The sequence below is a fragment of the Chiloscyllium plagiosum genome, unplaced genomic scaffold (assembly GCF_037043375.1).
Source record: "Chiloscyllium plagiosum isolate Xiang-an unplaced genomic scaffold, Cpla_swu_hap1 HiC_scaffold_9, whole genome shotgun sequence".
In the NCBI taxonomy this organism is placed as follows: Eukaryota; Metazoa; Chordata; class Chondrichthyes; order Orectolobiformes; family Hemiscylliidae; genus Chiloscyllium; species Chiloscyllium plagiosum.
Genome location: NW_028270147.1, coordinates 68,386,187 through 68,410,539, shown reverse-complemented (window position 1 = coordinate 68,410,539; position 24,353 = coordinate 68,386,187). Strand labels below are relative to the sequence as shown.

The following is a 24,353-nucleotide window of genomic DNA, read 5'->3' as shown; positions in this document are numbered from 1 at the left end:
ATGTGTTCTTTGAATGTTTGTCATTGCCTTTCCATTGTCACCCCTTTAAGAAATGTCCCCCAATCTATCATATCCAACTCGTACCTCATGCCACTGTAATTTCCTCTATTTAGACTCAGGACCCTAATCTCAATTGAGTCCAGTCTGAGGAATACAACAGTAATTCTCTACTAACCAAACAATAAGGTAACAACTACATCAGCTATTCCAACTCTTGTAACAGCACCAAGCTAAGCAAGTTTACGAGTGGTTTATCATACAAGATATCACAAATAGAACATGGATGATTCTTGGAGTAGACCTATTTATTCTTAGAGAAATGGATGATTTTTGTCACCATCAACTGCTATTCTGACTATTTAGAAGTTAGACCAGCAGACATTAGCAACTACCAGTGGGATGATATCATGCCTGAAAGTGCTCTTCAGTTATTATGCTTGGTATATGATGAGCTCTTTCTCAGTTGTAAGTGCCTTTTGTATGCAGTCTGTGACAGGTATGTTATACATCACTTGAAACATGCTGCATGACAGATGGGAATGTCTTCAATCTAAAAACATATATGCAAAACCATTTCTAACAAACATTGCTGTACAATGTGAAGTGGAAGTGAATATGTGATCATCAGATTTAAAAAAAAACATTATTTCAAATCAGAGAGTCATACAAAGAGACCTTAAGCCCACCATGTCTGTGCTGACCAACAAACACCAAACTACACTAATACCGTTTATTTGCATTTGGTCCACAGTCTACTGTGCCCTGACATTTTAAGTGCCCATCCAGATGCTTCTTAAATGTTGAAAGAATACCTGCCTCCACTATCCTCTCAGGCAATGTGTTTGATTTTTCTGTCATCTGGATGAAAAAACATTCCTCAGATCCCCTCTAAACCATTTACTCCTGACCTTAAACTTGTGCCCTCTGGTCTTAGACATAACTGCCATGAGGAAAAGATTCTCATGATCTATCCTATCTATGCTTCTTAGAATTTTGTATATATTAATCAGACCCCCCCCACCTCAACTTGCTCTGCTACAGGGAAGACAAACCCAGCTTATCCGGTCCCCTGTCATGACTGAGATTTTCCATCTTAGATAACATCTTAGTGAATCTTCTCTCCAGTGCAATCGTGTCTTTCTGATAGTGTAGCAACCAGAACTGAACACAGAACATAGAACAGTGCAGTACAGGCCCTTTGGCCCACGATATTGTGCCGACCTATGGAACCAATCTGAAGCCCATCTAACCTACACTATTCCATTTCATCCATATGTCTCTCCAATGACCCTTTCAATGCCCTTAAAGTTGGTGAGTTGCAGGCAGGGCCTTTCACGTCCCTTTTACTTTTTGAGTAAAGGAACTACCTATATCGATCAACCCTCAATTTAAAGCTATATCCCCTCATGCTAGCCATCACCATTCGAAGAGAAAAGCTCTCACTGTCCACCCTATCTAACCTTCCGTTTATCTTAAATGTCTCAATTAAGTCAGCCCTCAACTTGCTCCCTAACAAAAATAGTCTCAAGTCCCTCAGCCTTACCTCATAAGACCTTCTCTCCATACCAGGCAACATGCTAGTAAATCTCCTTTGAACTCTTTCCAAAATTTCCACATCCTTCCTATAATGCCGTGACCAGAACTGTATGCAATACTCCAAATGTGGCCGCTCCAGCTGCAACATGACTTCGTGGTTCCAAACCCAATCACGCTTCCAATAAAAGCTAACACATCATATGCCTTCTTACCAACCCTATCAACCTGGGTGGTAACTATTAGGGATCTATGTACATGGACACTGAGATCTCTCTGTTCATCTACACAGCCAAGAATCTTACCATTAGCCCAGTACTCTTTATTCCTGTTGCTCCTTCCAAAGTGAATGAACTCACATTTTTCTGTATTAAACTCCATTTGCTACCTCTCAGCCCAGCTCTGCAGCTTATCTATGTCCATCTGTAACCTGCAACATCCTTTGGCACGATCCACAACTCCATCGGCCTTTGTGTCATTCATAAATTTACCAACCCATCCTTCTACACCCTCATCTAGGTCATTTATAGAAATAACAAACAGCAGTGGATACAAAACAATGCTTGCGGTATCCCACTAGTAACTGAACTCCAGGGTGAACATTTCCCATCTGTCTTCTTTCAGCTAGCAAATTTCTGATCGAAACTGCTAAATCACTCTCAATTTCATGCCTCTGTATTTTGTGCAATTGCCTACCATGGAGAGCCTTATCAAATGTCTTATTGAAATCAATATACATGACTTCAACTGCTTTAACCTCATTCACCTGTTTGGTCACCTTCTCAAATAACTCAATAAGGTTTGTGAGGCATGACCTACTCTTCACAAAACCGTGTTGATTGTCCCTAATCAGCTTATTCCTCTCTAGATGATTATAAGTCCTATCTGTTATAAAATTTTCTAGCACTTTACCCACATCTGAAGTAAAAGTCACTCGTCTATAATTACCAAGGTTGTCTCTACTCCCCTTTTTGAACAAGGGAGCAACTTTTGCTATCCTCCAGTCTTCTGGCACTATTCCTATAGACAATGGCAACATAAAGATCAAAGCCAAAAGCTCTGTAATCTTCTCCCTGGCTTCACAGAGAATCCTATGATAAATCCCATCTGGCCCAGGGGACGTATCTATTTTCACACTTTTTCCAGAATTGCGAACATTTTCTCCTTGTGAACCTCGATCCCATCTTGTCTAGTAGCCTGTATTGCAGTATTTTCCTTGAAAAATTATCGTTTTCCAGTGTGAATACTGAGGAAAAATATTCATTTAGTGCTTCCCCTATCTCTTTTGATTCCACGCACAACTTCCTACTACTATCCTTGATTGGCCCTAATCTTTCTCTCATCATTCTTTTATTCCTGATATACCTATAGAAAGCCGTAGGGTTTTCCTTGATCCTACCGGCCAGTGACTTCTCATGTCCCCTCCTGGTACTTCTTATCTCACTCTTTAGATTTTTCCTGGCTTACTTGTAACTCTCAAGTACCGGAGGAGTTACAGGTTTGTTACAATATTCTAGCTGTGACCTAAACAATGCTTTATAAAGCTGTAACAGGAAAGGCAAGGACTGATTAGGGATAGGAGAAGGTGAGGTCTGCAGATGCTGGAGATCAGAGCTGAAAATGTGTTGCTAGTAAAGTGCAGCAGGTCAGGCAGCATCCAAGGAACAGGAGAATCGACGTTTCGGGCATAAGCTGAAACGTCGATTCCTGAAGAAGGGCTTATGCCCGAAACGTCGATTCTCCTGTTCCTTGGATGCTGCCTGACCTGCTGCGCTTTTCCAGCAACTGATTAGGGATAGTCAACATGGCTTGTTGCGTGGGAAATCATGTCTCACAAATTTGATTGAGTTTTTTGAAGAAGTAACAAAGAGGATTGATGAGGGCAGAGCCGTGGACAAGGCACTCCATGGGAGGCTGGTTATCAAGGTTAAATTTCATGGAATACAGAATGAACTAGCCATTTGGGTACAGAACTGGCTTGAAGGTAGAAGACAGAGGGTCGTGGAGGAGGGTTCTTTTTCAGACTGGAGGCCTGTGACCAGCGGAGTGCCACAAGGATTGGTGCTGGGTCCTCTACTTTTTGTCATTTACACAAATGATTTCGATGTGAGCATAAGAGGTACAGTTAGTAAGTTTGCAGATGTCTCCAAAATTGGAGGTGTAGTGACAACAAAGAAGGTTACCTCAGATTACAACAGGATCTTGATCAGATGGACTAATGGGCTGAGAAGTGGCAGATGGAGTTTAATTCAGATAAATGCAAAGTGCTGCATTTTAGGAAAGCACATCTTAGCAGGACTTAATGGTAAAGTTCTAGGGAGTGTTGCTGAACAAAAAGATCTTGGAGTGAAGTTTCATAGCTCCTTGAAAGTGGAGTCACAGGTAGATAGGATAGTGAAGAAGGCATTTGGTATGCTTTCCTTTATTGGTCAGAATATTGAGTTAAGGAGTTGAGAGGTCATGTTGTGGCCGTACAGGACATTGGTTAGGCCATTTTTGGAATATTGCGTGCAGTTCTGGTCTCCTTCCTACCGGAAAGAAGTTGTGAAACTTGAAAGGGTTCAGAAAAGATTTACAAGGATGTTGCCAGGATTGGAGGATTTGAGCTATAGGGAGAGGCTGAATAGTCTGGGGCTGTTTTCCCTGGAGAATCAGAGGCTGAGGGGTGACCTTACAGAAGTTTATAAAATCATGAGGGACGTGGATAAGATAAATAGATAAAGTCTTTTCCTTGGGGTGGGGGAGTCCAGAAGTGGAGGGCATAGGTTTAGGGTGAGAGGGGAAAGATATAAAAGAGACCTAAGGGGCAACATTTTCATGCAGATGGTGGTACGTGTATGGAATGAGCTGCGAGAGGAAGTGGTGGAGGCTAGAACAATTGCAACATTTAAAAGGCATCTGGATGGGTATATGAAAATGAAGGGTTTGGAGGAATATGAGCCAGGTGCTGACAGGTGGGACTAGATCGGGTTGGGGTATCTGATCAGCATGGACCGAAGGGTCTGTTTCTGTGCTGTACATCTCTATGACTATAACTTCCCTGCTCTTGTACTTTATGACCCAGCTAATGAAGGCAAGCATCCTGGCTGCTGGTTTCACCAGCCAACTTACATGTACTGAAATCTTCAGTGATCTATGGACTTGTGCATCAAGGTCCTTTTGTTCTTCAGTACTCCCTCTTTTACATCTTCCCTCATCATGCCTGAAATCTCTATAGCCTGGAATGTTAAGCTGCTAGTCTTACTCTTCCTTCAACCATATTTCAGTGATTGCAACAATACCTGATATCTACCTGCTAATCAGTGCTCTCAGTTCATCCACCTTAACAGTCAAGCTACTTGCATTAAAGTCGATACATTGTAGTTTTCTGGTTCTCCCATATGTCTTATGCCCGTGTCTTCTCTGTCTGCTGGACTGACCTAGCATTTCTTCTATATCTGATTGAATCTTTCTCCCGGCTTTACATCTACTCTGTGCCCCACTCCCCCTGCCAAATTAGTTTAAAACATCGCCAACAGCATGAGTAAACCATCCACCAAGGATTTTGGACCCATTCCAGTTCAGGTGCAGCCCATCTGGCTTGTACATATTCTGTCCACTCTGGAAACTGTCCCAGTGATCGTGGACATTCCATCGTGAGTCCACCCACAGCTCCATCTGCACCATGCAGCCACAGAATTCCAGCTTTCTGTGTAGGTGGTCAACATGGACACTAGAAGTGCCTCTGATTTCCCAGATATTGCAGGAGGAGCATTCCCCAGGGCCAAGTTATCCCTCACACCTACACTCTTGTGCACTTTCATTCTAACAAACTACTTGTGGGTGGCACGGTGGCCCAGTGGTTAGCACTGCTGCCTCACAGCGCCAGAGACGCAGGTTCAATTCGCGCCTCAGGCGACTGACTGTGTGGAGTTTGCACGTTCTCCCCGTGTCTGCGTGGGTTTCCTCCGGGTGCTCCGGTTTCCTCCCACAGTCCAAAGATGTGCGGGTCAGGTGAATTGGCCATGCTAAATTGCCCGTAGTGTTAGGTAAGGGGTAAATGTAGGGGTATGGGTGGGTTGCGCTTCGGCGGGTCGGTGTGGACTTGTTGGGCCGAAGGGCCTGTTTCCACACTTTAATGTAATCTAAAAAAAAATCACATAAATAAAGACTGTCCATTACTCTCTCTGTCCCTAACATTGGTTCCTCAGCATCCAAATGCCTCATTGCTTTCCTGTGACATCACCCTGATTTTTCTCCCTGTTCAGAATGAAGTTTTTTATTTTTTATCACTCACCACTCACTACAAGTTCCTCCCCGGCAGGCTCTGCTCCGAGACTCTGATTCCCAGTGAACGTCTCCACACTATGAAGTAATGACTTAACTAGACTCATCTAGATGAAAGAATTATCCCTGAACAGGAAACAAATTGTCAGCCTTGGAATCTTAAGATAAGCTAAGGATAAGAGAAAGCCATTCAGCTTGTCAAGGTTTGCTCCTCACTACACTGAGTTTCCCTTTACAGCAGTTTGATGCACTATACTTGGTGGAGTACCTGCTTGTAGAACTGCTGGATTTCTTCAACGACCAGTTATGAAAAACTCTAATAAACAGATCAATTACTAAAGTCAACAGTTGCTGATTCATTACTATTAGTTATGTATGTTACTGATGTCTCTTGTGCCTATATGATGTCTCTTGTGTTTAAATATGTTTTGCCCAAGTGCTGTACACTTTCTTACATTCCCTGGAGAGAATCAATTCTGACAGATAAACGATTTGGGAATAAATTTGTAAAAAAAAAGGTGAAAGGTGGTCATTCAGATCAGTTTATGTTGCCCTTACTGTCATGTACAAAATTGAGCTAATCTTCCCGTTGGATTATTTTTTTTTAAGTCAAAGGTCACAGCCAGTCCTTAGCGTTAATGTGTGTTCTGGTTTGTGTAAGGTTTATCTCCACAAAGTCAGTCCTGGGCTCATATATCATGCCAGCGAAGTTGAGTCGTATGGGAGTAATATGTTGTGAAAGCAGAACTATTTCATCTTGTCTGAGGCTTAATGAGAGGAATTGAGAAAATGCAACCACATTTATTTGGTAATTCAAGAGTTTGAGTAGTGGTTTTGCAGTTAATGAAGGTTACATGATGATGGATGACTTATGCTCATTTAGTGAGTGATGCTAGGTTACTGATGGGGATTTTAAATTCATAACAGAGGGTGAAGAGATATTAAGTTTCATATTCTAATCAGGATAAGTTGAAATGTTATAGAACATTGTTTAATGGACTGTTCAAAATTCTCATTTGGGGGTCGCATGCCATTCTTAACAAATCATTCTTACTACAGTGAGCTATTTTGTAAAGGAAGGCTTGTTCAATGTTGTTCAGTATAATTCGTAGCAGATGTAGTTCAAGCTTGATTTGAAGTATATTCATGGAATAACAGACATAAGTCAGACTACACCTGAAAGTGTTAAAAGTACGTGTCTGAGCTGAAATCAGTTTAGAATTTGCAAAAAGGAAATAAGTGTATTGATTTGTTAGCTGAAATTCCTTGTTGTGATCTTAACAGTTATGTAAGGATTACACCAACATGTATATTTCTATGCTTTATGTTAGAATTTTGGATTCAGTGAACGAACTGTCAATAAGCAAATGGGAGGCAAGCATACTGTTATTCAGTGCTATCCACTGGTAATGTGGCTTGGAGTGTGCAGGCTAATCCTGGCCATGCTTTCCTTGGCTCCTGATCAAACTGTCAACTTTAATTTTACAAAAAAAATCAAAAATTCCCACTAACCTCTGTTTTTGTTTTACATTTAATCCCATCTTTTCTTTTGTCTACCAATTCCAATAACATATCAGAATGATTGGTTTCTCTCTAACCAAACCCAATTACTTCTATAATAACATGTACAAATCCAGTGCCTGTCTCTCTTGTTAGTGAAACCCCCACTGACTAATTCAGGTTGGATTTAAAAATTCTAATTCAGTTTAATTCTTTAATTCATTTATGGGATGTACGCATCTCTGGCTCGGCCAGCATTCATTGCTTATTCCTAAATGCCCAGAGTCAACCACAGTGTTGTGGGCCTGGAGTGGCATGTAGGCCAGACCAGGTGAAGATGGCAGATTTCCTTCTCTGAAGGACATTAGTGAGCCAGATGGGGTTTTTCTGACAATCGACAGCTGGTTTGATGGCCAATTTTTATTGATTTCAAATTCCAGCATCTACCATGGTGTGATTCGAGCCCTTGTTCCCAGAATATTAGCTGAGTTTCTGGATAAATAATTTAGTGATAATACAACTAGGTATTGCCACCCCTTCACCCAAAAAAATCATCACACCAAAAACACTTTTCACAGATTAGAAAAGTCACAGCCGAATTGGTTGTATGTTATCTCTTGCAGTCACTGCATCTCAAGATTTAGTTTTTAATCAATTGAAATTCCACCATCTGCTGTGGCGGGATTTGAACCCAAGACCCCAGAACATTACCAGAGTCTCTGGATTAACAGTCCAGCAATAATAGCACTAGGCCAGTGCCTCCCCCAGTAGCATTAAAGTGGGAATGAATCTCATGAGGCAAAACAGATTAAATTTTTTTCCATTATAGTCAAACTTTGAATGAGATATAATTATCAACAGTCTTCAAGATGTCAACATTATGCGTGTCATTGACAAATAAGACTTTACATAACTTCTGTCCAATGTTGTGCTTATAGTACAGTTGCGTATTATGACCTTCCATGAATGAGCCACAGCTTTACCAAGTACTATATTTATTCTAATGTCACCAGTTTTCTGATGTCATTAAACTAAGGTTATATTTCTATGTAGTTGATGATCATGTTAAGTGCAAAGCTGTTCTGGAATTCAAAGGTTGTCCAAGTTTTAGAGATTATGCATTTTAATGATTGTGGCAAAAGCTAAGAAAATAATATTTGGATCACAGAACAAATGTTGTCTGAGTCCTTGAAATTCATTCAACCAGGTCACATTAGAAGTCATTAGAAATGAAAGCAGAAGTTTCATATCAGTTATGAGTAAGACAAGATAAAGTGTTAAATCTCAACATAAGTCCTGACAACTTCAAAATTTAAATGTCTATATAGGGTTGTGCAAATAAGCTGCTAAAATGGCAGTTATGAAATTGAATGAATCTCTAGAAACAATGAAGGCACTAGTTTCTGGGCAGAGCTGTATAACAAGTCACTTATACTTCTGTTCTACATTTGGTTAAAATGACTTAAAGTACTTTTTCTTCATATCTTTTGATTAATTGGTTAACAATGAACATTTTCACTGTCATTGAATTTTTATTTGCAAAATTTCATCTCTTTAAGAACAAGCTAGTACGGTAAATGAGTGATTTCACAGAATTGCTTGCGGAATATTGTATATTGCTTAAATTATTTGTTGTATTAATAGTGTAAAAGTACTTATACAGATTTATTTGTGATCTGTCTGTTTTATAACTTGTGAAGTACTTTTTAAGACTACACATTTTTGTAGAGCAAACCACTGCAGATAATTTGTACCCAAGGTTTCCTGGAGGGCAATGTTATAATGATGAGAAAATCTGTCTTAGACTCGTTTAGAGATTCCTATTGATAAAAGGTCCATTGCTGCTCTTCATATTTATCCATCTGAGAGGATGGGGATTATCCTAAAAACTGCAACTGTGATAGCACAGCACTCCCTTAGTGCTGCACCTGGCTGTCAGCCAAGATTTGATGCTTAAGTTTCTGCAATGGAGTTTGAGCTTATTGTCTTGTGATCCAGAAAGGAAAATCACAGATAATACTGCCGAGTGTTGCAATCTACTGAGCTGTGCACAGAGACTAACGATTGTGAATCCCTTTGATGAAATAGTCATCCTTAATATTTTGAAAATAGTCTTTGTATGTGCAGGAAGAAATGATCAATTTTGTTTAACATATACTGGTTCATTATCATGCAAATGACTTGACTAATGATGTCAATTATATCTATTTTTATTTTTATTGCTTTTCCTCTTTGTAGCATTTAATTGATTGACATAAACAGAGGGGCCAGTAAAGAATCTAATGTTGGAAAACATTGTTTTATTTCTTTCCCAGTAAATTTCATGTTGTCACTTCCTGTTGGAATGTCAATCTCACCATCTCATCCTTTCATTTGCAGGTCTTGAAATGGGTAAAAGAGGCAGTCCAGGCGTCCAAAGTCCACCTGCTTTCAACAGACCATGGTGCACAAGCTATAAACATCTGGAAAATCCCCTTTGATCCGAGTCTAAAAGAGGTCACAGTGTCTCTGAGTGGTCCTGCCCCTTCTATTGAAATTCGTGATCCTACAGGTATAGTTTTCAAGCATTATTGGTAATAATATGTAGTTACTGGTAAATCCTGGCAATTACTGGTAGTACTCCTCTTGTTAATGTTACAAGATCGTGGCATTCTTTTGTGAACATCATTGCACATCAGAAAGACTGCATAAATGCATTTGGGAAATGGACTAAAAAGCAGACCGTTGTCTGTTTGTTTTGCTCTTTTATTTTTCTATTTTACTTGAAAAGATAACTGTATTTAAACACATTGCAAGTCCATACAGTTATGAGTTTGATTGTCATTCACCACGTTCAATAAAACTCCTAATTTATAAATCCATTAGTTGATTTTTCATTTAGGTCTCACCTGCGATTGAGAGTTATAAGGTAGCCAGGAAGGACCTGAAGAGAGAGCTAAGAGCAGCAAGGAGGGGACATGAAAGGTCCTTAGTTGGTAGGATTAGGGAAAACCCTAAGGCTTTCTATAGGTATGTCAGGAATAAAAGAATGACTAGGGTAGGAATAGGTCCAGTCAAGGATAGTAGTGGGAAGTTGCGTGTGGAGGCTGAAGAGATTGGGGAGACACTGAATGAATACTTTTCGTCAGTATTCAATCAGGAACAGGACATTGTTGTCAATGTGAGTACTGAGTCACAATTAAGTAGAATGGATGGCTTTGAAGTATGTAGAGAAGAGGTGTTGGAAATTCTGGAAAGGGTGAAAATAGATAAGTCCCCTGGGCCTGATGGCATTTATCCTAGGATTCTCTGGGAAGCAAGGGAGGAGATTGCAGAGCCATTGGCCTTGATTTTTATGTCCTCGTTGTCTACAGGAGTAGTGCCAGAAGATTGGAGGCTAGCAAATGTGGTTCCCTTGTTCAAGAAGGGGAGTAGGGATAACCCTAGTAACTATAGGCCGGTGAGTCTCACTTCTGTTGTGGGCAAAATCTTAGAGAGAATTGTAAGGGATAGGATTTATGAACATCTGGATAGGAATAATGTGATCAAGGATAGTCAGCATGGTTTTGTGAAGGGCAGGTCGTGCCTCACAAACCTTATTGAATTCTTTGAGAAGGTGACTAAGGAGGTGGACGAGGGGAAAGCGGTAGATGTGGTGTATATGGATTTTAGTAAGGCGTTTGATAAGGTTCCCCATGGTAGACTACTGCAGAAAATACGGAGGTATGGCATTGAGGGTGAGTTGGAGGTTTGGATTAGGAGTTGGCTGGCTGGAAGAAGACAGTGGGTAGTAGTTGATGGCAAAGGTTTATCTTGGAGTGCCGTCACTAGCGGTGTTCCGCAAGGATCTGTTTTGGGACCATTGCTGTTTGTCATTTTTATAAATGACCTGGAGGAGGGGTTAGAAGGTTGGGTGAACAAGTTTGCGGATGATACGAAAGTCGGAGGAGTTGTAGACAGTGAGGAAGGATATGGCAGGTTACAGCGGGATATAGATAAGCTGCAGAACTGGGCAGAAAGGTGGCAAATGGAGTTCAATGTGGCTAAATGTGAGGTGATTCACTTTGGTAAGAGTAATAAAAAGATGGGGTACTGGGCTAATGGTTGGATACTTGGTAGTGTGGATGAGCAGAGGGATCTTGGTGTCCATGTACACAGATCTTTGAAAGTTGCCACCCAGGTAAATAGTGCGGTGAAGAAGGCATATGGCGTACTGGCTTTTATTGGTAGAGGAATTGAGTTCCGGAGTACTGAGGTCATGTTGCAGTTGTATAAGACTCTGGTGCGGCCGCATCTGGAGTATTGTGTGCAGTTTTGGTCGCCATATTATAGGAAGGATGTGGAGGCACTGGAACGGGTGCAGAGGTGGTTTACCAGGATGTTGCCTGGTATGGTAGAAAGATCGTATGAGGAAAGGCTGAGGCACTTGGGGTTGTTTTCATTGGAGAAAAGAAGGTTTAGGGGTGACTTGATAGAGGTGTACAAGATGATTAGGGGTTTAGATAGGGTCGACAGTGAGAATCTTTTTCCACGTATGGAGTCAGCTATTACAAGGGGGCATAGCTTTAAATTAAGGGGGGGTAGGTATAGGACAGATGTTAGGGGTAGGTTCTTTACTCAGCGTGTCGTGAGTTCATGGAATGCCCTGCCAGTAGCAGTGGTGGACTCTCCCTCATTATGGGCATTTAAGCGGGCATTGGATAGGCATATGGAGGATAGTGGGCTAGTGTAGGTTAGGTGGGCTTGGATCGGCGCAACATCGAGGGCCGAAGGGCCTGTACTGCACTGTATTCTTCTATGTTCTATGCTTTTTGGACCACAGTTCCATTAAGATAAGGAACTATCTTAGATAAGTCAATCTATAATTTAAAAAAAACTTATAAAATGACAACAGATTGTATTCCCAGGTTTTTTCTTTGCACATTGAAATATCCTTTTCCAGTAAGTCCAACAGTTCTGTAGAACTTGCTGCTTTCTTTGTAAGTAAATCACAGCTGGCTGCTGATATCCACCCTTTTCACTTGGGTATTTCTCTGTTTTAAAGCTGCAAATATGATTCTCAATATTTTTGAATTCACATTTCGATGAGTGTACATTATCTCATAATAACTTATTATCAATATAGCATTCAATGCTGAATCTGTTTTTAGAATTTCTTTCAACATTGTTACTAAGATCAACGCAGTATTTACTGTTACACCAAGAGTCTCTGCTCCTAAAGTAATTTTTATGACACTTCCAGTCATCTCAGCTTCCCAAGCTAAATGGCAATATTAATGTCCCTTTCCCACAAGAAAGAATGTATACTATCCTGCATTTGAGACCTCATCATATAAATTTGCATAAGACTATGAGATATCAGAGCAAAAACAGACCATCCAGTCTGTCAGGTCTGCTCCACTATGCAATGAGATCATGGCTGATCTGATAATCCTTAATTTCACTTTCCTGCCTTTTCCCCATTCCCTTGATTTCGTCACCGATTAAGTATTTGACTATCTCAGCCCTCAATGACCCAGCCTCTGCGGTAGTAAAAAACTCTACAAATTCACTACCCTGGAGAAAATAAATTCCTCCTCATGTCTGTCTTAAATGTGGACTCTTTACTCAGTGATTATGTTGTCTGGTTGTAGAATCTCCCAGAAAGTGAAACAATCTTTCTACATCTATCCAGTCGTCACCTAAAATCTTGCATATTTCAGTAAGGTGCCCTTTCATTCTTCTCCAAAGAGTACAAGCCCAATCTTTTTCCCCTCTCCTCATAAAAAGATCTCTCCATTTCAGCATTATAATAATCAACAAGTTTTTTTTGTAATTCATTTGTGGGAGGTGGGCGTCGCTGGCTGGCCAGCATTTATTGCGCATCCTTAGTTGCCCTTGAGCAAGTGGTGGTGAGCTGCCTTGAACCGCTGCAGTCCACCTGCTGTGGGTTGACCCACAATGCTATTAAGGAGGGAATTCCAGGATTTTGACCCAGCCACAGAGAATGGTAACATATTTCCAAGTCAGGATAGTGAATGGCTTGGGTGGGAACTTGCAGGTGGTGGTGTTCACATATATCGGCTGTTCTTGTCCTTCTAGATGGAAATGGTTGTGGATTTGCAAGGTGCTGTCTGAGGATCTTTGGTGAATTTCTGCAATGCAATTTGTAGATAGTACACACTGTTGCTACTTAGCATCAGTGGAGGAAGGAGTGGGTGCTTTTGGATGCAGTGCCAATCAAGCAAGCTGCTTTGTTCTGGATAGTGTCAAGCTTTTTGAGTGTTGTTGGGCCTGGACTCATCCAGGCAAGTGGGGAGTATTCCACTACACTTCTGACTTGTGCCCAGTAGGTTGTGGACAGACTTTGGGGAGTCAGGCAGTGAGTTAGTCACCACAGTATTCTTAGCCTCTGACCTGCTCTTGTAGCCACTGTGTTTATGTGGGAAGTCCAGTTACTTTTCTGACTGATGAAAACCCTAGGATGTTGACAGTGGAGGATTCGGTGATGATAACATCATTGAATGCCAAGGGGCGGTGGTTAGATTGTCTCTTATTGGTGATGGTCATAGCCTGGTATTTGTGTGGCATGAATGTGATATTGTCCAGATTTCATTGCATTTAAACATGGCCTGCTTTACTATTTGAGGAGTCATGAACAGTGCTTAACATTTTGCAATCATTGGCAAGCATCCCCACTTCTGACTTTAAAATGGAGGGAAGATCATTGATGAAGCAGTGGAAGATATTTGGGCCTAGGACATTACCCTGAGAAACGCCTGCAGAGATGTTCTGGAGCTGAGATGACTGACCTCCAACAAACACCTTCCTATGTGTCAGGTTTGACTGTGATCACTGGAGAGTTTGCCCCCCGGGTACGCACTGATTCCAGTTTTGCTAGGGCTCCTTGATGCCACACTTGGCCGACTACAGCCTTGATGAGAGGGGCTGCCACTTTCACCTCACCTCTGGAATTCAGCTCTTTTGTCCATGTTTGAATCAAGGCTATAGTGAGGTCAGGAGCTGAGTGGCCCTGACACAAGCCAAACTGGGCATCACTGAGCAAGTTATTGCTGAGCAGATGCTGCTTGATAGCACTGTTGATGACACTTTCCATCACTTTACTAATGATTGAGAGTAGACTGGGGCAATAATTAGCTATCTTGGATTTGTCCTGCTTTTTATGTAAAGGATATACACCATGGGCAATTTTCCACATTGTCATGTGGCTGTTAATGTTGTAACTGTACTAGAGCAGCTTGGGTAGGAGAGGGGAAAGTTCTGAGCACAAGTCTTAGTGCTATTGCAAGAATGTTGTCAGGGCCTGTAGCCTTTGCAGTATCCAGTGTCTCCAACTGTTTCTTGATATCACGTGGCGTGAATCAAACTGAAGACAAGTATCTGTCATGCTGAGGACTGCTGAAGAAGGCCAAGATGGATCTTCCACTTGGCATTTCTGGCTGAAGATTGCTGCAAAAGCTTCAGTCTTATCTTTTGCACTGATATGCTGAGCACTTCCATCATTGAGGATGGGGATATATGTGGAGCCTCCTCCTCCTCCAGTGAGTTGTCTAATTTTCCACCACTGCACTGCTTAGATCTGATCCGTTGATGGTGCAGTCATTTAGCTCGATCACTTGGTGCCTATGCTGTATGGCATGCAAGTAGTCTTGCTCGGTGGCTGCACCAGACTGACACCTTATCTTCAGGTATTCCTGGTTCTGCTCCTGACGTTCCATCCTGCACTCTCCATTGAACCACGGTTGATTCCTTGGCTTGATGGTAATAGTTGAATGCAGGATATGCTGGACCATGAAGTTACAAATTGTGCTGGAGTACAATTCTACTGCTGTTATTAGCCCACAGTGCCTCATGGATGTCCCTTCTTCAGTTGCTAGATCTGTTTGAAAATTGTCCCGTTTAGCACGGTGATAGTGCCACGCAACACGATGGATGTTATTCTGAATGAGAAGGCAATACTTCGTCTCCACAAGGATTGTGTGATGGTTGCTCTTATTAATACGATCATGGACAGATATATCTGCAGCTAGCAGTTTGGTAAGGTTGAAGGTTAGTTTGTTGACTCCCTCATCAACTGCCGTAGATCCAGTCTCGCAGCTACGTCCTTTAGGACCTGACCAGCTTGATCAGTAGTACTGCTCCCGAGCTACTCTTAATGGTGGACATTTAAATCCTCCACCCAGGATATATTTTGTGACCTTGCTATTCTCTGTGTTTCCTCTAAGTGTTGTTCAACTTGGAGGATTACCACCAAATCATCAGCTGAGGGAGCACGGTACATAGTACTCAGAAGGAGGTTTTCTTGCCCATGCTTAAACCAAAGCCAAGACACTTCATGTGGTACAAAGTCAATGAGCATTCCCAGGGTAATTCTTTCCTGACTGTATATCTCCATGCTGCCATCTCCTGCTGGGTCTGTCCTGCTGGTGGTTCATGACATGTCCAGGGGTGGTAATGGTAGTGTCTGGGACATTGTCTGTAAGATATGATTCTGTGAATATGACTATGTCAGGCTGTTGCTTGACTAATCTGTGTGTGAGATCTCCCAATTCAGGCACTTGCCCTCAGATGTTAGTGAGGAGAAATTTGCAGGGTTGACAGGGCTGTTTCTGCCATTGTCGATTCGGGTTCAGATGTCAATGCCTGGTGATCCGCCTGTTTTCATTTGTTTGAGACTTTGTAACGATTGGTACAATTGAATGGCTTGCTAGGCCATTTCAGAGGGCAACTGAGAGTCAACTACTTTGCTATGGATCTGGAGTCATACTTTGGCTAGACCAGGTTAGGATGTCATATTTCCTTCCCTGAAGAACATCAGTGAACCAGATGAGTTATTCCAATTTTCGACAATAATTTCATGGTCATCAGTAGATTTTTAACTCCAGTTTTGTCATGTCCGTTGCAGTAAAATACATTTCAGTTAGCCTTGTTAAACTCACTTCTTATGTAACTTATATTTCTTTTTCCTTAGTAGGATATTAACTTGTAATTCTATCTCTGCTTCTGTCAGTCCTGAACTGTTATCGGGATCACATCACTTTGCCAAATTTACTTTAAATCCACTCCACAGCATTGGTAAACCTCCCTGCATGTATGTTGGGAGCTGTGTTCCCATTGGGATGTAATACATCCAACTTGTGTAGGTCTTACCTCTCTCAGAGGTTGGGATACCCCAGCAATCTAAATCCCTCCCTACTTCACCATCTCTCCAGCCACACTTCCATCTGTTCTATCCGTCTACTGCATTACATTAGGCAAAATCCAGAAATTACTGCCTTGAAAGATGCGATTTTCAACTTCCTAATTAATTCCTTGAAGTCTGCTTGCAGGACTTTTTTTTTATTTCCTACATCATTCGTCCCAGCATGGACCATAACATCTAGGTATTCACTCATCCATCTTCAGAATGTCCTGCATCTCTTCCATGACATCCTTAACTCGGGCAGTCATAGCTATGGCTACATACATGACTGTCTATTCCTTAACCTATGAATCCCCAGTCATTAATACTCTTCCACACTTCTTCCTCCCGCAAAAGAAAATGGACCACCCAAACTGCAATGGCCTTGGCTCCACAGAAAAACTATAATTCCTGCTGTTTTCCAAGAAAAATGTGACCTTTCTGCTCTTGTTGATCCTTTTAATTCTCCTGGCCTCCACACAGGTGTGTCACTGATCTTTTTGCTTCTGAGTCATTATCCTGCCAACTCATTTCAGTGAGGCTGATTGCTTAATCTGGCATGGTCATCTTACCAGCTCTTCTGCAACAGTTTCATGACAAGTGATGCTCAGCAAACTGGACTATAGTTCCTGGTTTGCTCTTTTCCTTCTTTCTTGCGTAGTAGTGGTACATTTGCTAACTTCCAATTAATTGGAACAATTCTCGATCTAGGAAACCACAAACAATTCACCCATTATCTCTTCAACATGAATATTTTCATGAGCAATGCAAAGCCTGAATCAGGAAATGTCAATTAGATTAACGAAGCTAATGGTGAATCACATGCAGAAAGGAAAAAAAAATATTTCTGGTGAGGCAGATGCCATTTTGGTACAGCTCAGAGAAGCAGGACATCTCCCACAGGAGGATTTAGAATTTTCCACAAAATACACAAGTAACAGTGGATATTGTCAGATTAACCATCACTTACACATCAAATTCTAGCTTATGAGGCTGAATACTGATATAATAATGACAGCAAAACTGTCAGCTCTGTTCACCATCATGCTCTCCTCTCTCCCTCAGTGTAACACGCTTGTTGTTCAAGTCTTGTTGATTATGGTTAATTTATGCCATGATAATACAATAAGGTAAATCGGTGAGGAAGGCCAAAAGAAACTACCTCAGCCAATATGACATGAAACATGCAATCAGCATTTTTAAGTTCTGTGCTCTAATTGGCATTGACATTACTCTATTAAACCTGATAGTAACTTTGGGAGTACACGTGGTGGAATTCTGTAACTGTACAATATTTAAGAATGGAACCATGTGATGTACTTTCCCGAGGTAAAGTCCACACTGAATATGCACAAATCTTATTGAAATAATTGCATCTGAATAAATTAAAATATCTCCAGGTTGGTGATGGTAAGGTCATGCATCAGAACACACCATTAGATGGAGTCACATGTACGTAAAAGTCTCAAAAGCATAACTTGCAATTTCAATTTCAGCGCCAAACTCATAACTGTTTTTTAAATTCAGTGTTCCCATCACACCAAAAAATGTACATGCATTATAAATCTGCCTAAAAGCTACCCTTATGATGCCAGTAAAACAAGGCAGCCCAATTTTAACAAGACCGATCTTACTAAGAAGTACCAAACTATAGAGGCATCATTTTGACAACAAACACATTTATTTAACTCCCAGTATGCCCCCCCAGCCTCTGGAGCCTCCTTTGAAGGATGAAGAAACACTTCTGTCTGAAGCTGGTCTTGCTGCAAAAATACAGCTTCAATATCATTTGGCCTACACTCCCTCATTCAGTTTGTGATTGATACAACAGTAGCTTGCTAGGCCACTTCAGAGAGCAATTGACATTCAATACATTGCTGTGGCTCTCGAATCACAGACCAGTTGAAGATGGCAGAATTTCTTCTCCGAACAATAAGCTTCCACTATACAATTTTGGAACAGTATTACCACCTACAGTACTTGTAAAACTTGTATTTGAATTAAGATGTGGTAAATGTAGCTAATAAATTGTGATCAAACATGCTACTGTGCACATCAAATAGGAAATCCGATTAAGATAAATCCAAAGGATTTCTCAGTCATTCTCCCAAGACGTTAATGACATGTTGGTCATTGAACTTCACAAAGGTTACAGTTCTTTAGTTTTGCAGATCAGACAATCTGAGTTGTTTCTTCATGAACTGTGTCATAGACCCCTGATCAGAATCTGCTTTTAGAAATGCAGACCTCCCTCCCTTCATTAAGAAAAGACTGGAGTGGTTATTTGGCTGAGATTGCCACTCCTCAGAAAATCCAGGCCAAAGTGAATTCTGGCAGGTTCACAGAGGGTAAAGTTGCATCAATTCAGTGGACAGAAATTCCATTGGCTAATTCCCTAAGGCAGTGTGCATTGCATCTTTTCTAGTTTAGTAATAATCAAAGATAAATTCCTTAAAGGCAATTTTTAACTTCAGTGGGGTTAATTTGGTTGACAGGTGGAATGTATTCTGCATTTGCAAGGTTGTTCTTGGCAAGAAGCTTGGAATATAGTGGGGCCCAGACTTCATTTACATACCACTAGCAGATCGCAAATTGAGGTAGTCAACAAATTGGCACAGAGGGAGGAAGATGATTACTGGCTCGTTCTGGCACAGGTTTACATTGTGAGTTAGCATTCCATGGGTCCAAGTGAAGTATATTTTGTTTCTCATGGACAGTCAGCTGTTATGGTATACATTGGTGACACAAAAAAGGGTTTAGAAAAAAAGAAAGGAGGTTCTGCAACAGAACTTAGAGTGGTAGTAAATTGAAGAAGATGACAAAGGTTATAATCTCTGGATTACTTCCAGTGCCATGTGCTACTGAGTACGGGAACATGAAGGTAGGTCAGATGAATGCATGGCTAAAGGAATGGTGTATTAGATTTTTATTAGAGGATTAGAGGATATTAGATTTTTGGATCATTGGGACAGTTTCCAGGCTAGATGGAACCTGCACAAGCACCTGAACTGGAATGTGTCTAAGATCCTTTGTTCATGCTGTTGGTGAGGTTTTAAACTGATAGTGCTTGGATCGATGTAAAGCTGGGAGAAAGGTTCAGTCTGATATAGAATTAACACTAGGATAGTACAGCAGACAGAGAAGATATGGGCATGATAAGGCACGTGGGAGGTACAGAAAGCTAAATTGTATCTAATTTAATGCAAGTTGCTTGACTGCTAGGAAGGATGAACTGAGATCAGCAGATAGGAATGAGATATTGTTGCAATTACTGAGCCATGGTTGAAGGAAGGATGGGACTGGCAGCTCAACAATCCAGGGTATAGAAATGTTAGCTGCGACAGCTTGGAGTCTTGCATTATTGATAAAGAATAACATCAGTGCAGTAACGTAGGAGGATGTCTTAGAAGGATCTTCAAATGAGGCCATCTGGATGAAGCTTAGCAATAAAAAAGGAGTGATCCCTTTGCTGGGATTATACTACAGGCAGCCCAATAGTCAGAGGAACGTGGAGGAGCAGATATATAGGGAAATTGCGAGAGGTTTGAGAGGAATAGCATTATAGTAGTAGGCTACTTCATCTTTGCTGACATTAACTGGGATCACTAGTTGTGAAAGGATTAGGCAGGTCGGAATGTTTGAAGGTGAATCCATGAGAGCTTGCTGTGCTGGTACACAGTACTACCAAAGGTAGGGCCATGCTAGACCTAATCCTAAGGAATGAAACAAAATCAAATTTCTGGAAAAACTCAGCACATCTGGTAGCCCATCTAAGGAGCGAAAGCAGAATTAACTATTTGAGTCCAGTGACCCCTCTTCAAAACAGATGGGACAAGGATAGTGCAGATATTTAGTGTTTAAATTGGGGAGAAGGTCAAATTTTGAATATCATTAGCAACAACTTGCATTGAAGTCTACAAGCACACATTTGGAAACTGGGAGCCTTTTAAATGTAACGTGTTGAGAGTTCAGGGCCAGAGTGTTACCCGAAAAATGAAGGGCATGGGCAGCAAGTCCAGGGAACTCTGGAAGTCAAGGGAAATCAAGAGGTCGATAAACAAAAATAAGTATTTACTTATTTATCTGTTCACATTGGTATGTGGGCATCACTGGCTGGCCAGAATTCAATGCCCACATTAGTTCCCCTTGAGAAGGTAGTGGTGAGCTGGCACCTTGAACCGCTACAGTTCATGTTGTAGATTGACCTACAATGCCCCTATGGAGGGAATTATAGGATTTTGACCCAGTGAAGGAATAGCAATATATTTTCAAATCAGGATAATGAGTGGCGTGGAGGGAAACTTGCAGGTGGTGGTATCCATGTATCTGCTGCCCTTGGCCTTCTGAATGAAAGTGGTCGTAGTTTGAAAGAACCTGTCTGAAGATCTTTGGTGAATTTCTGCAATGCATCTTGCCAATTTTATGCTGTTGCTATCTAGTAAGTGAAGGGAATGTATGCTTATAGATGTAATGCCAATCAAAAGGTTGCTTTGTCCTGGATGGTGTCAATCTTCTTGAGTGTGTTGGAGGTGCACCCTTCCAGGCAGGTGGGTGGTATTCCATCACAATCCTGACTTGTGCCATTGTGAATAATGGATAGGCTTTGGAGTCAGGAGGTGAGTTACTCACAGCTTCTGACCTGCTCTTATAATCACCTGATTTATGTAGCATTTCCAGTTGAGTTTCTGGGCAATGTGAAACAACAGGATGTTGATAGTGGGGGAATTGGAGATAATAATGCCATTGAATCTAAAGGGGCAGTAATTAGATTGTCTGTCCCTGGGATGGATATTGCCTGGGTGTTATGTAGAGAGCATTAAAAAAGTCAGGCCCTTCAGGATTATAGGGAATATAGGAGAGTACTTAGAAAAGAAATTGGGAAGACAAATAGGGGCCATGAAATATCTTTAGTAGATAGGATTAAGGAAAACCCTAAGTATATTCAGTACAAAATGATTACAAGGGAAACATTAAATATGTGGGCCACTTTAGTTCACCATCAATGAAAGATGATCCAAAAAGACACGATCCTGAAAATGGATGTCACTGAAAATGTCTCTCTGTATATGAGAGACTAGAACTAATCAACACAGTTTAAAAATTAGGGGTCTTTTATTTAAGATAGAGGTGAGGAAAAGTTTTTTTTAATCTCATTGGGTCATAAATCTTTGGAATACTTTTCCTAAAGACTAATGGAGACAGGATCACTGAATATTTTTATGGTAAAGATTGATAGATTATTTACTTACAAGGGAGCTAAAAGTTAACAAGTGTAGGCAGAAATGTAGACTTGAGGCCACAATCTGATTAGCTGTGAACTTATTGATTGTCAGTTCAAGTGACCAAATGACCTACTCCTATTCCTGCTCTCAATTTGTACATACGTATGTTTGTATTCTCCTCCCTTCTTCCCAAACTCTTGATTGCCTCACACTTCTTCCCAAACTCCTGTTATAACATATTAGTCAATGTCTGAAGTCCTGGAACTTGTGTCTATAACAAGCTTGTGAGACTGGTCTCATTAGGAATGGGCAGCATGGCCGACTTTGAAATAATTTGGGTACAAATCAATGGATAGACTGTTGTATCTGAATACAATTTAAAGTCAATTGAAAATGTTTTAAATAAAAGAAACACAGTCTTAATTGAACTGAAAATTAATTAATTGCACATTTAATTTTGAATTTAAGATAAAACATGATCCTCCACCTTTATTTCCCTTGATGGCTTTCATCATTCTTTGATTGTTGCAATAATGCTACTCCATGTTTGGTAAATAAAATTTGTATGTCTGCTAAATGGAGTAGGTTTTAATTTTGAGCACAGAATCTGTGGGACCAGTCTAAGCTTTGTGAAGATCCAAAGAAGTGGCAGGGTAAAATCCCAGCCAGCAGACTCAAGAAATCATAATGACCTGATTGGCCTGGGGCTTTGTATGAATGTTGAGAGCTGGAATAATGTGAACTTGGCTTAACAATACGGCAACTGTCTGTGTTCGACATTATTAGGCCTGATTATAACACTATGCATTGGTTTTGTTTGAATAAAAATCTCCAGAATTTTTCCAGATTAGGAGTAAACATCCTGAATATGAAAAAAACATCTATTTTATTCACTTTTTTTAACATCTCGGCATTATCTTCAAAATTTTTAGTATAATTTTATTCATAATTTTAATTCAGTTTAACAGCAATGGTACATTATCAATGATTGAACATTTTTTATTTCCTCTTGACTTGTAGGAAAGTTGATTAAGAAAGGATCTGGTCTTAATGAGCTTTTACACATTACAAACTCTGCCAGGGTGGTTAATGTAAAGGATCCAGAACCAGGACTGTGGACCATTAAGGTAAAATTTTATGTCAATAATCTGTACAAATTTCTGTGAACGTGCACAAATTCTGTAGATTTGTACAAATCTCCAAGTCTAACATCAGTTATACACCAGTGAAATCTCCAAGGAAATAAGGGAGCACATATATCTTCTGGGTCTTTGTTGCTTCTGAGAATTTCCATATGGCCTCACAATGGATGAAAGTTCTAATAGCAAAGTCAGCTTTAGGTACACCCTCAGCTAGGAATTTCTATGTCTGACACTGGATGAGGATCCAATATATAAGAGAGAGACAATTTACCTCTTTTTTTTTTCTCTCAAAACTAAGTAATGGTGTTGCAGACCTCCCTTTTCCTAGATTGTCTCTGTTTTCCCAGGGTTAGTATTGGAGGGTACCAGCAGCTGCATTTTATTGCAATAGCCGTGCCCTCTGATTGAAATAATTTTACTCTTAAGGTAAAATATGGGATTTACAATTTAAAGATGCAACATCATCAAAGCTAATTTTAAGTACCAAACATAATATAACTTTGAAAAGGTCTAAATTAGTGGGAGAATTCAATGTTGATTACTGATTACACAAGTATTTATACCCTAGAGTGGGCTATATCAATTTTTCCAATTTATTGTTTAAATAAATGTTTCCTTGTACAGGTTCAATGTTTTTTATAAACATTTTAAGTTATGTGTTTCCTCTTCTATGACATAGTGATCAGGTGTGGGAACAGCATCCTGGGGATTACCAATTGACCAGAAACTGAACCAGGCTAGCAATTTAATATTGTGGCAACAAAAGCAGGTCAAAGGCTTGGAATCCTGCAATGGTTAACTCACCACCTAACTCCTCAAAGTTTGTCCATCATCTGCAAGGCACAGTCAGGAGTGTGTTGGAATACTCCCACTTGCTTGATGAGCACAGTTCCAACCACACTTTACAATCAGGATAAAGCGGCCTTCTTGATTTGGCACCATGCCCAAAAACATTCACTCTGTCCACTACTGACTGTAGCAGCAATTTGTACCATGTACAGACTTACTGCAGAATTTCACCAAGCCACCATCTTCCAAACCACAACCTCTTTAATCTAGAAGGACAAGAGCAGCTGATATGTGTAAGTGCCACCACCGCCAGATTCCCTTCCAAGCCTCTTGTCTCCTGACTCAGAAATCTATTGCCATTCCTTCAGTGTTGCTGCGTTGAAATCCTAGAATTCCTTCCCTAAAAGCAGTGTGGTTGTACTTATGCTAAATGGATCGCAGACATCCAATGAGGCAGTTTACCACCACCTTTTCAAGGGTAACAAAAGATGGGCAATAAGTGCTGGCTTAGGCAACAAAACTCCACATCCCCTGAATGAATAAAAGAAAAGATGTTCTGGGGCTGATTTTCTTGTAAACCTACTCTGATTCATGAGTTCAACTCCTGTAGGTGGAATGAAAGACTTTCTCTGCCAATCTCTCCCTCACCAAGGTGACATGGCATCTCCAATGTACCATTCAGCCCTGTAATATAGACTTTCATTTGCCATAACACTCTGTGATCCAAGGAATTCCATGAGC

The 24,353-nt window shown here is 40.7% G+C and overlaps 1 protein-coding gene across 3 annotated transcripts in view; it reads left to right on the top strand.

Annotated features, from left to right (window-relative positions):
• Window positions 1–24,353, top strand: part of hmcn1 (hemicentin 1) — a 607,098-nt gene that overhangs the window by 150,945 nt on the left and 431,800 nt on the right. For all 3 annotated transcript variants that reach the window (XM_087990747.1, XM_043699541.2, XM_087990748.1), the window contains exons 5-6: window positions 9,679–9,850; window positions 22,702–22,808. In XM_087990747.1, the coding sequence (XP_087846873.1) occupies window positions 9,679–9,850; window positions 22,702–22,808 (279 nt within the window). The remainder of the gene's footprint in view (window positions 1–9,678; window positions 9,851–22,701; window positions 22,809–24,353) is intronic.